Here is a 13,593-nt window from a genome sequence, read left to right on the forward strand (position 1 = left end):
GGTTTCCAGCTGCATAGATACTTATAAAATAAATGCCAACCACTTGAAACTCCATTTTCTCTGAAACCAAGGGCATCCAGTGGAACTTTTCTGCAGCCCAGACTATCATGTCCTATAGGACCGGCCCCAGTCTTTACCGCAGCACAGAAGATCTGTGTAAATCAGGGCAGGGGACAGACTTGGGTGCCTCAGCTCTAAGCCAGAAATGGGAAAGGCCTCCTGTGTGCCATGATGCAAGGGCCACCTTGGGTGCTGGGACTGGGAGCCAGGATGGGGTGGATTGGGTGGGGAGGGGCTTAGGAGCCAGGCCAGCTTGCAGGTGGTGGGGAACTGAGGGCAAGGTATTGCCCTCCTTTGAGTGGGCTGGCATTGAGGGTGTGCCTTACCGTGTGTTCATGGCGCTCAGGGCCTTCAGGAACCCTGCCTGTACCTCCTCTCTATGTGCCTTCTGCTGGTCCAGGAACGCACAACCTCATGGTTCCTGACTGTTGAGTATGAACATGAGCCCATGTCCCCTGTTGGAGTGTCTGTGTTATCTCTACTCCTCGGTGCAGAGATGTGCCTGTGTTTGGTGGACGTTGCCTTGGGTTATGGCTGCTCGGTCAGTTTGCTTGCAGGGAAAGGGCTGGTTAAGACTTTTTCTTGGAACTTTATTACTGTTTCTGGGATTTATAATATTGTTCATGATGACTTCCTCTGCCTATAGTTTCAATACCACAGCTGACCACCTCATACCACATTTTCTTTTTATTTGGTTTTGGGTTTTGGAGTCACACCATGCCTGGCCGTGCTCAGGGCTTACTCGTGGCTCTGCACTCAGGAATCACTCCTGGTTGGGCTCTGGAAATCATGTAGGATGCCGGGGATCAAACCTGGGTCAGCCGTTTCCAAGGCCTACCCTACCCACTGTGCTATAGCTCTGGCCCTCTGTAGCCCATCTCTCTCGTTCGGAATAGGCTGGAGATGATGGTGAATCCTGGACTGCTCCCAAGTGCTCAGCTTGCTGATGTCCACGCTGTCACCATCCCCACCACAACCTCGTCAAGCCACGAGGGAACCTCTCCTACACCGTGACCTGACCTGGTTCTCTCATTCTCTCCTTCCTTCTAGTGTTCAATGGTTCCAGCAGGTCATCACGGGAGAAGGAACCTGTTCAGAAACACAAGAGCAAGGAGGCCACTCCCGGGAAGGAGAAGCACAGTGACCCGCGGGCTGACAGCCGGAGGGAGCAGGCTCCCACGCACCACCCGGCAGCGGCGTCCTCCCCTGGCTCCGCGGCCAAGGGGCCCGCTGCTAACCACCACCACCACCCCGCTCTGCATCGGTCGGCTCAGGACTTACGGAAACAGGTACGGTGGGAGCAGGGGCTGCCCAGGACCTGAGTTAGAGGGCAAGGAGGGTTAGTGGAGGAAGGGTACGTGACTGACTGGGGGAGGTGGGAGCGAGGCCTCTAGTTTTAGCCTGCGGGGCTCCTCCACTGTCCAACACTTTCTCCCTGCTCATGGTCCACTGACTGCATTGTTGCACTGTTTTACACACACACACACACACACACACACACACACACACACACACACACACACACACACACACACACACACACACACTTTCTGTAGGCTGTTGGCGCTTTGTGGGGGTCCAGCTCTGGGCAGCTGTGTGTCAGCTACTATTGTGGGTTTCTTCCATGACAAGTGAGGATCTGTCTCAGACATTTTCCTGGGCTTCTGTAACAGGTGGGCCTCTCTTAAAATCATGCAGAGCCCTGCCTTTGGCTCAGCACAGTACAGGATCCCCACAGACACTCCATATGCACCCATAGACACCCCACATGAACCCCATAGACAGCCCATATGTACCCACAGATACCCCATATGCACCAGATAGACACCCATTATATAACCCCATAGACAGACAAAATGCACCCACAGACACCCATAGACAGCCCATATGCATCTGCCCCCATACTGATCCTACATACTGTCTGCCCCATACTGTCCTCGCAGAGTTAATACAGGTTTGCAGGGACCTGCCAGTCCTGGTGTTCATGTCCCTGGCCCTACTCTGTGGTGGGGAGGAGGGGCCAGGAGAGATCAGGCCTCTGGAGAGCCCTGACCTCTCGCTCTTCATCCCATGTTCAGGTTTCCCTATCTGGGGTAGGGGCAGTGTGCAGGGCAGTGGGGTAGGCCACAGAGGCCTTGCTTTTACCAGAATGTGGTCTTGTGGGTGACCTGGTGTAGAGCACAGGCTCTTGTGCTCGGCCCAAACACTGCCAGGGAGGTGAGTAGGGCACAAATCGCTCCATCGAGATGTTTGACCTAGGGGCCGGCGAGATAGCGTGGAGGTAAGGCGTTTGCCTTCCATGCAGAAGGATGGTGGTTTGAATCCTGGCATCCCATATGGTTCCTTGAGCCTGCCAGGGGCGATTTCTATGTGTAGAGCCAGGAGTAACCCCTGAGCACTGCTGGGTGTGACGCAAAAACCAAAAAAAAAAAGAGAGATGTTTGACCTCATGTGGGGCAGAGGCACCTTCACCCAGACCGCTCCCTTCATGGGGATGGTCAGAGCTGCAAGGATCCTGAAGAGACCATTACACCCCCACTGTGAAGCACCTAGAGAAGTGGGTCCACAGGAGCACATTGCCAGCCACCTTTGTGCCTTCCTCGTGCGGAGAATGAGAATCTGACTGTCTCTTTTCGGCGGGGCTAGAAATGGGACTGGAGTGATTCTGGGCCCGCTGAAGGCAAAGGTTGCATGGAGTGGGGCCAGTGCAGGTCTCCTGTCACCCTTTTGCTCCAGGGAGTCTCTTCTTACCACCCCTTGGCCTTAACATGCTTCACATTGCTAGCAGGCTCCTGATTTTGCGGCTCAGGTCTTCCCCAAGACTTTCTTTTCTGGAGGGGTCGGGCCGTCAACTGTCTGGTTTTATTGGGTTATCTAGCTGTCTGGTTGGGGGAATATTTGGAGGGGGGGGACACTGGGCTGTGTTCAGGGTTACTATTGGCTCTGTGCACACTTTCTACGCTCCCCTCTTTTCTCCTTTCAGCCCAGACCTCCAGAACCTTCTCCTTAGGACCCTTAGGACATGGTGTTTCTTTCCTGGCTTCTGCCTGCTCCAGAGGGCCAGGCTCCCACTCAATGGCTCCCCCTAGTGGGATCTGAGGATGTGACAGTTTCATTTCTGGAACTGGGACTGGGACTGGAACAGGGATTGGAGCCTCCTGGCTATTCTGATGTAACCTGAATTCCTGGGGGATGAGTGCTGTTTTCTGCTCCAGAAGTGTTTGGAGGAACAGCAGGAGCTGAGATGAGGGGGTGTGGTTTCCCCTGCTCCTGTCGTGGCTTCTTTTTGTCCCACCCCAGACCCCACTTTCACCCAGCCTAATTGAGGTGACCTCAGTTAAGAGCCAGCATCTGCTTTGCCTGCAGTTGGGACCCCACTGTTTCCTGGAACATTCCCCCCTATGCTCTCAGGGGAAGTGGCTTCTGTTTGGCATAGGCTGGACATTGGGTCTCACAGAGCCGAGGAGCCACTTGGATTAATCATCCATTAGGTGTGGGGGACCCTCTTGCCAGCCAGGGGCCAAACGAGGAGATAGTTGTGGACACCTTCTCTGCAGCCTGTGGGCAGGCCCTGCCGTGGCCACCACCTGCTGGACAGCCAACTTGCCAGGCCTGAGTGGGTCCAGCTATACCGGGGGGTGTCTGGAGCACCTGCTGTCTCCAGGAGCAAATGTGGGTGGGGTATGAGGCCTCCCCAAAGACCACGCTGGCCGGTGGCAGAACCTGGTGTTGTTCGGCTTGTCAAGGGGAGAAGAGTAGCTACCTGCCACGCTCAGGGCCTCTTGGTGCCTGAGTTAGCGGCCGGGCCCTACAGGCACTAACACTCCTGTTTTTCTCCTCTGCCACCTCCCAGGTCTCTAAGGTAAACGGAGTCACGCGAATGTCATCTCTGGCTACGAACGCAGCCAGTGCCAAAAAGATACGCGAAGTCAGGCCTTCAGCGTCCAAAACTGTGAAGTACACGGCCACGGTGACCAAGGGGACTGTCACTTACACCAAAGCTAAGAGAGAACTGGTCAAGGAAACCAAACCCGCTCACCACAAGCCCAGTTCCGCTGCCAACCACACAATCTCAGGGAAAACTGAAAGTAGCAATGCAAAAACCCGCAAACAGGTGCTATCCCTCGGGGGTGCGGCCAAGGCCGCCGTCCACGGCCTGAAGGCCAGCGGCAGGTTGAACCCAAAGTCATGCACTAAGGAGGTCGGGGGGCCCAGGCAGCTGCGGGAGGGGCTGCGGAATTCCAAGAGGAGACTGGAAGAGGCGCCGCAGGTGGAGAAGCCGCAGTCGCCCCCCAAAAAGATGAAAGGGGCGGCCGGCCCTGCCGAAGGGACCCCCGGCAGGAAGGCAGCGGCGGCCCCAGCAGCAGCAGGAGCAGCAGCGGCGGCGGCCCAGAAAGCCACGCCGAGTGGACACGGGAAGAAGGAAGCGGCCGAGCGGAGCTCAGAGCGGAGCCGGCCCAAGAGGGCCACGGCCGCTGCCACGGCGGCCAAGAGCTCAGCCGGCAGACAAGCACACGGCCCGGTGGCCGGCGCCTCCTGTGAAAATCTTTCTACCTCGCAACCGGAGTCCTTGCACAAGCCGCACGAGGCGCCGGCCAAGGCCGAGAAGGCGGCCGGGCGGCCGGGCTGGGCCCCCATGGCTGAGATCCCCGTGCTGAGGCCCTCGGCCAAGGAGTTCCACGACCCTCTGGTCTACATTGAGTCGGTGCGTGCTCAGGTGGAGAAGTTTGGCATGTGCAGGGTGATCCCCCCTCCGGACTGGCGGCCCGAATGCAAGCTCAACGACGAGATGCGCTTCGTCACGCAGATCCAGCACATCCACAAGCTGGGCCGGCGCTGGGGCCCCAACGTGCAGCGGCTGGCCTGCATTAAGAAGCACCTCAGGTCTCAGGGCATCACCATGGACGAGCTCCCACTCATAGGTGAGGCAGGCCCTTCCTGTGGGCAGGGGCGGGTGAGCCCAGGCCCACCTGCTGCACCCTCACCGTATGGCAATGCACCCTCTTCCTCTTCACCCCTCTTAATCCCCCCAGTCCAGGTCCCTGTGCCTTTTTTATTTTGTTTTGTTTTCATTTTTTGGGTCACACTCGGTGGTCCTCAGGGGTTACTCCTGGCTCTGCGCTCAGAAATTGTTCCTGGCAGGGTCAGGGAACCATATGGGATGCTGGGAATCGATGCTTGGGTCCGTCCAATGCCTACCGCTGTACTATAGCTTCGGCCCTGGGTCCCTGTGCTTTAATCCCATCCAGCCAGTGGGCCATCAGCCCAGGACTGAAGGGACACCCGCTGCCCTCTGCTTGTGCAGGTGACACCTTGTTTCTTCTCGTTCTCGCCTTTGCCCTTTCCCAAACCTTTAGTCTTTTGGGAACTCACAGATCTCTGGGGCGTGTTTTCGCCCCCCATCTCTGAACCCATGCCCAGCCACCCTTGGTCTGCCCAGGGTGTGTCTGTTTGGGGGGGACGGGGACCTGACGGTACCCTCATTTTGCCAGGGCTGTTTCTGTCCCTGCGGCTTTCCCCGGAGAATGCTGGGTCCCAAACTCGACCCACATGCAGCTCAAATGGTTCCAGCTGTCCCTGGAAGAGGTGCAGAGGTTGGGACCAAGCCTTGTGTCCCCCCAGTGGCCCGGTGATAGTGTTCTGGGAGGGAGTCAGGGATGGCCCTGGGTTCGGGGTATTGCAGACCAGCACCGAGTCCTCCAGGGATCTGCCCCCAGAGCACCATACTCCTGTCATGCTTTGTGGAGGAGGAGCAAGAGGGAAAAGGACCAGCTGACAGTAGAGCTCTGGCCCCTCAGAGGTCAGACAGGGAGCTACCACTTGTCTCCCAGAATCCACCATCCGTAACAGAGCTCGAGGCATTGGGTTGAGCACACGGAGGTGGGGGCAAGAGAGGCCTTAAGGTTTCAGTGTCTGGGGCGCCCTGTTGGGTTGGGGTTCAACAGAAGGCACGAGGTCATCCAGCTGGAGTTGGGGCTTAGCCGCATCAATGGGGTCTCCCTGGGCTGTTGTGGCTCTGTGGGGGCGGCTAAAAGCCAGAAGCAGAGGTCGGGGTGCAGCACAGACCCTGCTGACCTATGTTGTTCTTTGGACATATATAGCAGATATAGGTATATACATGTACACACGGACGCCATGTGCATGACCCATGCAGAGTATAAATGCGCTGAGCACCGCAGATAAGGCCACGGACGTACAGACATGGTACAGACACCAGATACACTACACAGATGTGTACCGCCCACAAGCAAGAAATCCATGTCCTTTGGTGCCCATATGCTGCTGCAGATGCCCCTGCACACTGGCACAGACACCACAAGCCAGCAGGCTTGTGCACGCGTACAGACCCCACACTGGTCCCAAGCAAGCAGATGTTTGATACACACATCTCAGTTAGAAATGGAATCCAGGTTTGTGCCGCCCTCCCTGGCCTCACACGGGACCCTCTTGGTGCTAATATCATCACCAGCCACCCTCTGAAGGTCACAGCCTCGTCTTAGCATCAGGCCCATCTAGATTTACCACTGGGCAGACCATTTCCCAGGCAGCTGAGGTGGCCTTTGTGGTTCTGTGATGGGAGCCTGATGTTCGGTGAGACGGGGCCGGCGCAGCCCTCTGGGCCTTTTGACCTGTGTGCGAGCAGGCAGGTGATGGACCCACAGATATTAGGCATGGGTGGGCACCCTGACTTCTGCCCTGGTGATGCAGCAGCAGTGGTGGGCCCTGTTGGCCTCTGCTTTCCCGAAGTCTGTGGGGTGTTGCCCCGTCTCCTCCCATATTTCCTGGAGCCCCTTGGTGCCATCCTGGCATTCACTCTGTTCACCCTGTGTCCCAAGTCATCTGCAAGGCAGCTTCTCCAGGACCCACTGTAGTGTTAAATAATTAACGATGGATCTGGATGGCGATGGATGGAGGTGGATGGAGGCCTTTGTTCTTAGGCCCTGGCCACGTGGCTTCATCCCCCATCAGCCGGCGGGTCTGGGGTCCAGGAAAGCGACGGGTATTGAACTCACTCACAGGCAGGCATCAGGAAGCATCAACTTTATTCATCCCTATCCACCACATGTGTGGCCTATATCATAACCTTTCAAGCATTCAGCCATTCTTAGCTAGCCCTGCCTCTAAACTCCTTTCAGCCATCTTCCTTTGACCTCCATACTGGTCAAAGACCAGAAGCGCGGGGCGCCAGCCAAAAGCCAAAAGCCAAAAGCCAAAAGGCCCAAAAGCCCTAATCCCCTCTGGTCCATACCTTATCTACCTTTTCCAAGACCCCTCCCAGGAATGGGCGGGGTCTTGCAGGTAAGGTCAAGTTACCTAGGGAGAAAGAGTGGGGGATGAGGCTTCATCGCCATCCAGATCCATCGTTAATTATTTAACACTACACCCACCAGGCCACCCAGACCATCATCTCTGATGCCCATCCCTCGGGGGTCCCTCCCACCCTGACCCCCTGTCTCTCCCTCCCTTGCCTCAGGAGGCTGCGAGCTCGACCTGGCCTGCTTTTTCCGGCTGATCAACGAGATGGGCGGCATGCAGCAAGTGACTGACCTCAAAAAATGGAACAAACTGGCGGACATGCTGCGTATCCCCAGGACCGCGCAGGACAGGCTGGCCAAGCTGCAGGAGGCCTATTGCCAGTACCTACTGTCCTACGACTCGCTGTCCCCCGAGGAGCACCGGCGGCTCGAGAAGGAGGTGCTGCAGGAGAAGGAGAGCCTGGAGAAGCGCAAGGGGCCCCTGGAGGGCCACACGGAGCACGACCCCAACAAGTTCCACCCCCTGCCCCGCTTCGAGCCCAAGAACGGGCTCATCCACGGCGTGACGCCCCGCAACGGCTTCCGCAGCAAGCTCAAGGAGGTGGGCCAGGCCCAGCTCAAGACGGGCCGCCGGCGACTCTTCGCTCAGGAAAAGGAGGTCGTGAAGGAAGAGGAGGAGGACAAGGGCGTCCTTAATGACTTCCACAAGTGTATATATAAGGTGGGCAGCGGGCAGGGCCTGATGTCTTCCCTGTGGGCCAGGAGCATGCATGGGGAGGGGGTGTCCCAGTCCCCTCTTGCCTTGTGTGAGCCACAGAATCTTTTATTTGAGGGTGTCTGAGCCTGGCTCACTCCCATTTACTCTGGTGGGCAGATGGACTGGCCCTGCTCTTTCACCTGAGGGTTGCCTATGTCTACCCTAAACCCCCACCCCCAGTTCCTCTGAGCTATTGGCACCCCCTACTGGGGGTTGTCTTCTGGTGCCAACTCTTCGTCTTTGTCTCCTCTGAGACCTGAAGATGTGACCTCCCAGGCTACTCCTGCCAGCCACAGCCCCAACTGGGCCACTGTTAGCTGTAGGCCTGGGGTGAGAGTTCCAGGCATGGTCCTGGACAGCAGGACCAAGAAACCCTCCTCTGTCATGAGGGGTGCAGGCTTTTTTCTCAGTCTCGTCCCTGCAGCCCCTGAGAACTCGGCTCGGGATGGTACCTGCGGGTGTTTGAGGCGTAGAGTTTGGGTCCACTTGGGAGGGGGCTGCATTGAAGATGTTCAGGTTCCTGCTATGCCCAAGAAAGGGACAAAATTTGGGGCTCAGGAGGGCAGCACATCCAGACTGGCACCTGCATTTGCCCCAAAGACTTAAGAATCTAATAGGAGGGGCCGGAGAGATAGCATGGAGGTAAGGCCTTTGCCTTTCATGCAGGAAGTCAGCGGTTCGAATCCCGGCGTCCCATATGGTCCCCGTGCTTGCCAGGAGCAATTTCTGAGCCTGGAGCCAGGAATAACCCCTGAGCACTGCCGGATGTGACCCAAAAACCACCAAAAAAAAAAAAAAAAAGAATCTAATAGGAAAGGAACAGGGTGGTCAGGTCTCACACACTTCGGACCTCTGCATGGAACATTCTTAGTTTTCACAGGATTGTCACTCTTCTGCCCTGGCAGCTGTACAGCGCCTACCTTCTCCCCATCCTGCACCCAAGGGACCCCCAGAGCACTTTCTGGACCGGGCTGAGGAGCCGAGGGACAGCCCAGCTCAGCGAGGTGCCCTAAACTTCACTCTGCCCTTCTTGCTCTTTCCAGGGAAGGTCTGTTTCTTTAACGACTTTTTACCGAACGGCAAGAAATATCATGAACATGTGCTTCAGCAAGGAGCCGGCACCAGCTGAAATCGAGGTAAGGAAGGGGATGTCTTGGTGGTATGTGCTGGAAAGCCCGGTCTGGGGGTACACTGGCATGACCTTTGTGCCCCGCCTGTCTGCTGTGCGAGAGGATGCATGGAATTGAAACCACGCTTGAGCCTTCTCTCCTCTTTGATTTCTCGTCATTGGCACCTCGCTGTTTTTGAGCTCCCAGAGGCTACAAGGACTCATTCAAGTACCTGTTGCCCAGAGTAGAGAGTTGGGTATGAGGCACTCGGAAAAGCCTGGCCTGTGCACTCGCCCCTGCAGAGGTGACCCACTGGGCCCTGGTGGCAGTTGGTCTTGCCTCAGAATAGGAGTGGGAGATGAGTTACTGGAGGGGGACTAGGGCTTGTGTGTGTGTGTGTGTGTGTGTGTGTGTGTGTGAGAGAGAGAGAGAGAGAGAGAGAGAGAGAGAGAGAGAGAGAGAGAGAGAGAGAGAGAGAGAGAGAGAGAGAGAGAGAGAGAGACTAGCTTGTACGTTGTGAGAGACTGAGTTAGCAGCACTAGTTTTGTGTATGTGAGAGAGACGTAAGAGTGAGTGCTAGCTTGTTGTTTGTATGTGTGACTGTCGGTGTCTCTGAGGGACTGTCATTGTGAGACCGCACGTACACCCATGTGTCTTGTCTTGTCCTTGTCCCTGTGACCTCTCCAGGTAGAACCCAGCTGAGCACCAGGGCCATAGGGTCCCTGGGATCTGACTTTTGAGGACAGTGCTGATCGAGACAGGACATAGGTTTCCTGCCATAATGGGTTGTTGCCGGAAGCAGGGCCCCGGGACCTCGTTCTTGAGCTGGTCCCTGAAGGCTACCTCAGTGTTTGCTGCAGACTATCCTTGAGCACCTCTCCTGACACCCTGCTCTACCCACCCGCTTCTGGTGTTGGCCATGGCCAAGGGGCTACGGCTACAGTGTGCCTGTGGCTGGCACTACCAACCCAACACCGCAGCTTTAGGGAGAGATTTGGGGCTCAATGACTCTTTAAGGCTGAACGTTTGTTTAAGGCTGAATGTGTAGCTCTGGGCCACTATAGAATAGGCTTCAGCTGGCTTTGCAGACCAGAAAGTTGGCTTCTGCTACTGTGCACAGGGCATTTTTGACTGAACTCTGGGCCCTCAGTTGTCTGAGCCGCTGGGGATGCCGTGATTTTGCTCCCTGGAGCAACCATCCAGCTCCAACTCAGTTGGGCCCCTCTTCCTACCATGCATCAGCTGCCCCAGGCCCCTTAATCCCTGGGGTTGACAAGTCTTCCACTCCACCCTCCGTGCCCACTGACACCTCTGCTGTGCCCACAGCAAGAATACTGGCGGCTGGTGGAGGAGAAGGATTGCCATGTGGCCGTGCACTGTGGCAAGGTGGACACCAACACGCACGGCAGCGGCTTCCCCGTGGGGAAATCAGAGCCATTTTCAAGGTAATGCGCCCTTCACCCCTCCACGCCCCCTTCCCTCCTCATCCTGCAGAGGCTCGGCCCCTCTGTGACGCCCCTGCTTCCCCACAGGCATGGCTGGAACCTCACTGTCCTCCCCAACAACACAGGGTCCATCCTGCGTCACCTTGGTGCTGTGCCTGGTGAGTCAGCAGGGCCGTGGGGTCCCGTCCCCCCCCCCCCCCCCCCCCCGCTGGCAGGGGGGTGGGAAGGGCCAGCCCTTTCCCTCGGGCTCTGCGATCCAGGGAGCCTCTGAGCTGGGAAGGAGCTTTCCTCACCACCACCACCACCCCCAACTCTGGGTTGTACCTGTCCGACCTTGAGACGTGTTTCTGTCTGGGGAGGAGCATAGAACCAGCCTGTGCCTCATGCCGCCCTTTTCCCGCAGGAGTGACCATTCCCTGGCTCAATATTGGCATGGTCTTTTCTACCTCATGCTGGTCTCGGGACCAAAACCACCTACCCTACATCGACTACTTACACACCGGTGCTGACTGCATTTGGTGAGTCTTGAGAAGTCACGTCAGGCTCTGGGAACCTGGGAAGGGCCAAGGGAGCCTCACCCCATCCAACAACTGCCATCAGTTTAATAAAACTGGGCTCGTGGGGCAAAGGCTTAAGTGCTGGAGGTGGCCTGTGGGGAGATAGGGCCAGCCAGGAGGGTTGGGACAGAGCTTCGGTGAGTGCATCTTATGGTCTTCCGTGACTCATCTCCCATCTCTATCTTGGACACAGGGCTCAAGTCCCTTCTTTCCTTCTCCATCCCCCACAGTCAGGGCCCACACAGACCTTGATGAGGCTGCTGAGCCTCAGTTTCCCCGTGTGATGGGATCAGGTCTGCTGGCACTGGGGAGGAGGGCATGGCTGTGATGGAGCACCTGAGGCTTCACTGGGAATGTGATGTGCTAGCCCTTGTGGACAGGTTCTTCATTCAGGTGCCACCTGAAGGCTGCCCAAGCTCACCTCTGGGCTCTTGTGCCCAGAGCCCACCAGGCTTTTGACCTATATCTGAAATCTGCCTCTTGCTGCCTCTGAGCCTGTCCCCATCGCTACCTCCCCTCCTGGTGGCTGCCCCCGGAAGTGTGCTGCCAAGTGTGCATGGACATGAGCCTGGGCGCCATCACTCTGGCATCTCCAAAGGTGTCTCCTCCCCACTGTCTGAAGGATGGACAGGGAAGCCAAGCACACTGGCAGATCTGAGGGCCTTCCGGCCCAGCAGCAGAGGGCTGCTCTAGAGCCTCACTCTAGAGCTTCTCCATGTCCGGTTTGGGGCTGCTCTGGCATGGCATCTGATTTAGGATCTTAGGATTATTTAGAGCCGGGACAGGATAGAGGAGTGTCTGCTGGTGCTATCTGGTGCTGCTGAGCAGAAGTAGCTGTGACTGTGCTCTCCCACTGCACCCGGGGTCCCCTTGCCTCTGGGTGTGGCCCCCTGGGGGTGTGATGGTGGCTCCCAGCGGGGCCTCATCCAACGCCCATGCACCTCTTGCCAGGTATTGCATTCCTGCTGAGGAGGAGAGCAAGCTGGAGGACGTGGTGCATACGCTGCTGCAGGCCAACGGGACCCCTGGGCTGCAGATGCTGGAGAGCAACGTCATGGTAGGACCACTGGGGAGGCAGCTTGGAGGAACGGGGGGTTGGGGGGTTGGCTCACTTGCTATACCTCGAGAGCCTGATAGAACAGAAGCACCAGGGCTGACCACTTCAGGGTACCTTTGGCCATCATTAGTGGTGCTTGGACCTGGGTCCTCCTGCTCTGGTCTCCCCCTTTGCTGGGACAGTGTGGGCATTAAGTCCGGGGTAGAACCAAGAGCCCAGCACTGTGGGCCAGCCCCTCTGAGCCATGGCCCGGTCTCCAGATCTCCCCGGAGGTGCTTTGCAAGGAGGGGATCCAGGTGCATAGGACTGTGCAGCAGAGTGGCCAGTTCGTCGTCTGCTTCCCGGGCTCCTTCGTGTCCAAAGTGTGCTGCGGCTACAGTGTGTCTGAGACCGTACACTTCGCCACCACCCAGTGGACGAGCATGGGCTTCGAGACGGCCAAGGTGAGTGAAAGGAGGGACACACATGCACACATCCATTTCTCTATACATGCATATATGTCTACCCCCCATCCATGAGCACACAAATCATCATGTGTCCACACCCATCCATGCACTAATATCCTCACATCCATCTGTACATATGCCCATCCACCCACCCACCCACCCACCCACCCACCCATCCATCCATCCATCCATCCATGGGTGCCCCTGACAGCTCCTCTTGTACTTTGTGTCCCCACCCCACCCCGTGCCATGGTGAGCATAGTGCTGACAGGCCGCCCCGGTTGCCTTCCAGGAGATGAAGCGCCGTCACATCGCCAAGCCCTTCTCCATGGAGAAGCTGCTCTACCAGATTGCGCAGGCGGAAGCCAAGAAGGAGAACGGGCCCACGCTCAGCACCATCTCGGCCCTTCTGGATGAGCTCAGGTGATGCCTCGCAGCACTCTCCGCTCTCTTGGGTGCATGGTGGGGGTTGATGGGCAGGGCTGACTGAGAGTGACCCCTGCACCTCTTGGAGGTGGGGGGATGCCATGTATGGATGTGGAGGCCCCCCCAAGTCTGAGCTCTTAGCTGACCCTCATCCAATGACCCAAGGCAGAGGTGCCCCTGTGGTGTGAGGGTTCCCTGGAGCCCTGCTCTCAGCCCTGCTCTCGGGGTGGAGGGTTGGTGCTAGCTTGGGTTGGCACATCCCCTGAGGGTCTCTTGCGTTTTCCCCACAGGGACACAGAGCTGCGGCAGCGGAGGCAGCTGTTCGAGGCCGGCCTCCATTCCTCTGCGCGCTACGGCAGCCATGATGGGGCCGGGGCCGATGGCAAGAAAAAGCCTCGGAAGTGGCTGCAGCTGGAGACGTCAGAGCGGAGGTGCCAGGTGTGCCAGCACCTGTGCTACCTGTCCATGGTGAGCCCCGGG

The 13,593-nt window shown here is 57.4% G+C and overlaps 1 protein-coding gene across 2 annotated transcripts in view; it reads left to right on the plus strand.

Annotated features, from left to right (window-relative positions):
- The window catches only part of JARID2 (jumonji and AT-rich interaction domain containing 2), an 81,614-nt gene that overhangs the window by 66,160 nt on the left and 1,861 nt on the right, over positions 1–13,593 (plus strand). Inside the window, exons 4-14 of one of the 2 annotated variants that reach the window (XM_049765240.1) lie at positions 1,111–1,349; positions 3,914–4,982; positions 7,535–8,037; positions 9,117–9,209; positions 10,509–10,627; positions 10,715–10,785; positions 11,031–11,145; positions 12,136–12,241; positions 12,502–12,684; positions 12,980–13,110; positions 13,404–13,581. In XM_049765240.1, the coding sequence (XP_049621197.1) occupies positions 1,111–1,349; positions 3,914–4,982; positions 7,535–8,037; positions 9,117–9,209; positions 10,509–10,627; positions 10,715–10,785; positions 11,031–11,145; positions 12,136–12,241; positions 12,502–12,684; positions 12,980–13,110; positions 13,404–13,581 (2,807 nt within the window). Of the gene's footprint in view, positions 1–1,110; positions 1,350–3,709; positions 3,733–3,811; positions 4,983–7,534; positions 8,038–9,116; positions 9,210–10,508; positions 10,628–10,714; positions 10,786–11,030; positions 11,146–12,135; positions 12,242–12,501; positions 12,685–12,979; positions 13,111–13,403; positions 13,582–13,593 lie in introns of those variants that run through there. The other variant, XM_049765239.1, reaches the window with a different exon arrangement.

This window comes from Suncus etruscus, chromosome 18 (assembly GCF_024139225.1).
Source record: "Suncus etruscus isolate mSunEtr1 chromosome 18, mSunEtr1.pri.cur, whole genome shotgun sequence".
Lineage (NCBI taxonomy): Eukaryota > Metazoa > Chordata > Mammalia > Eulipotyphla > Soricidae > Suncus > Suncus etruscus.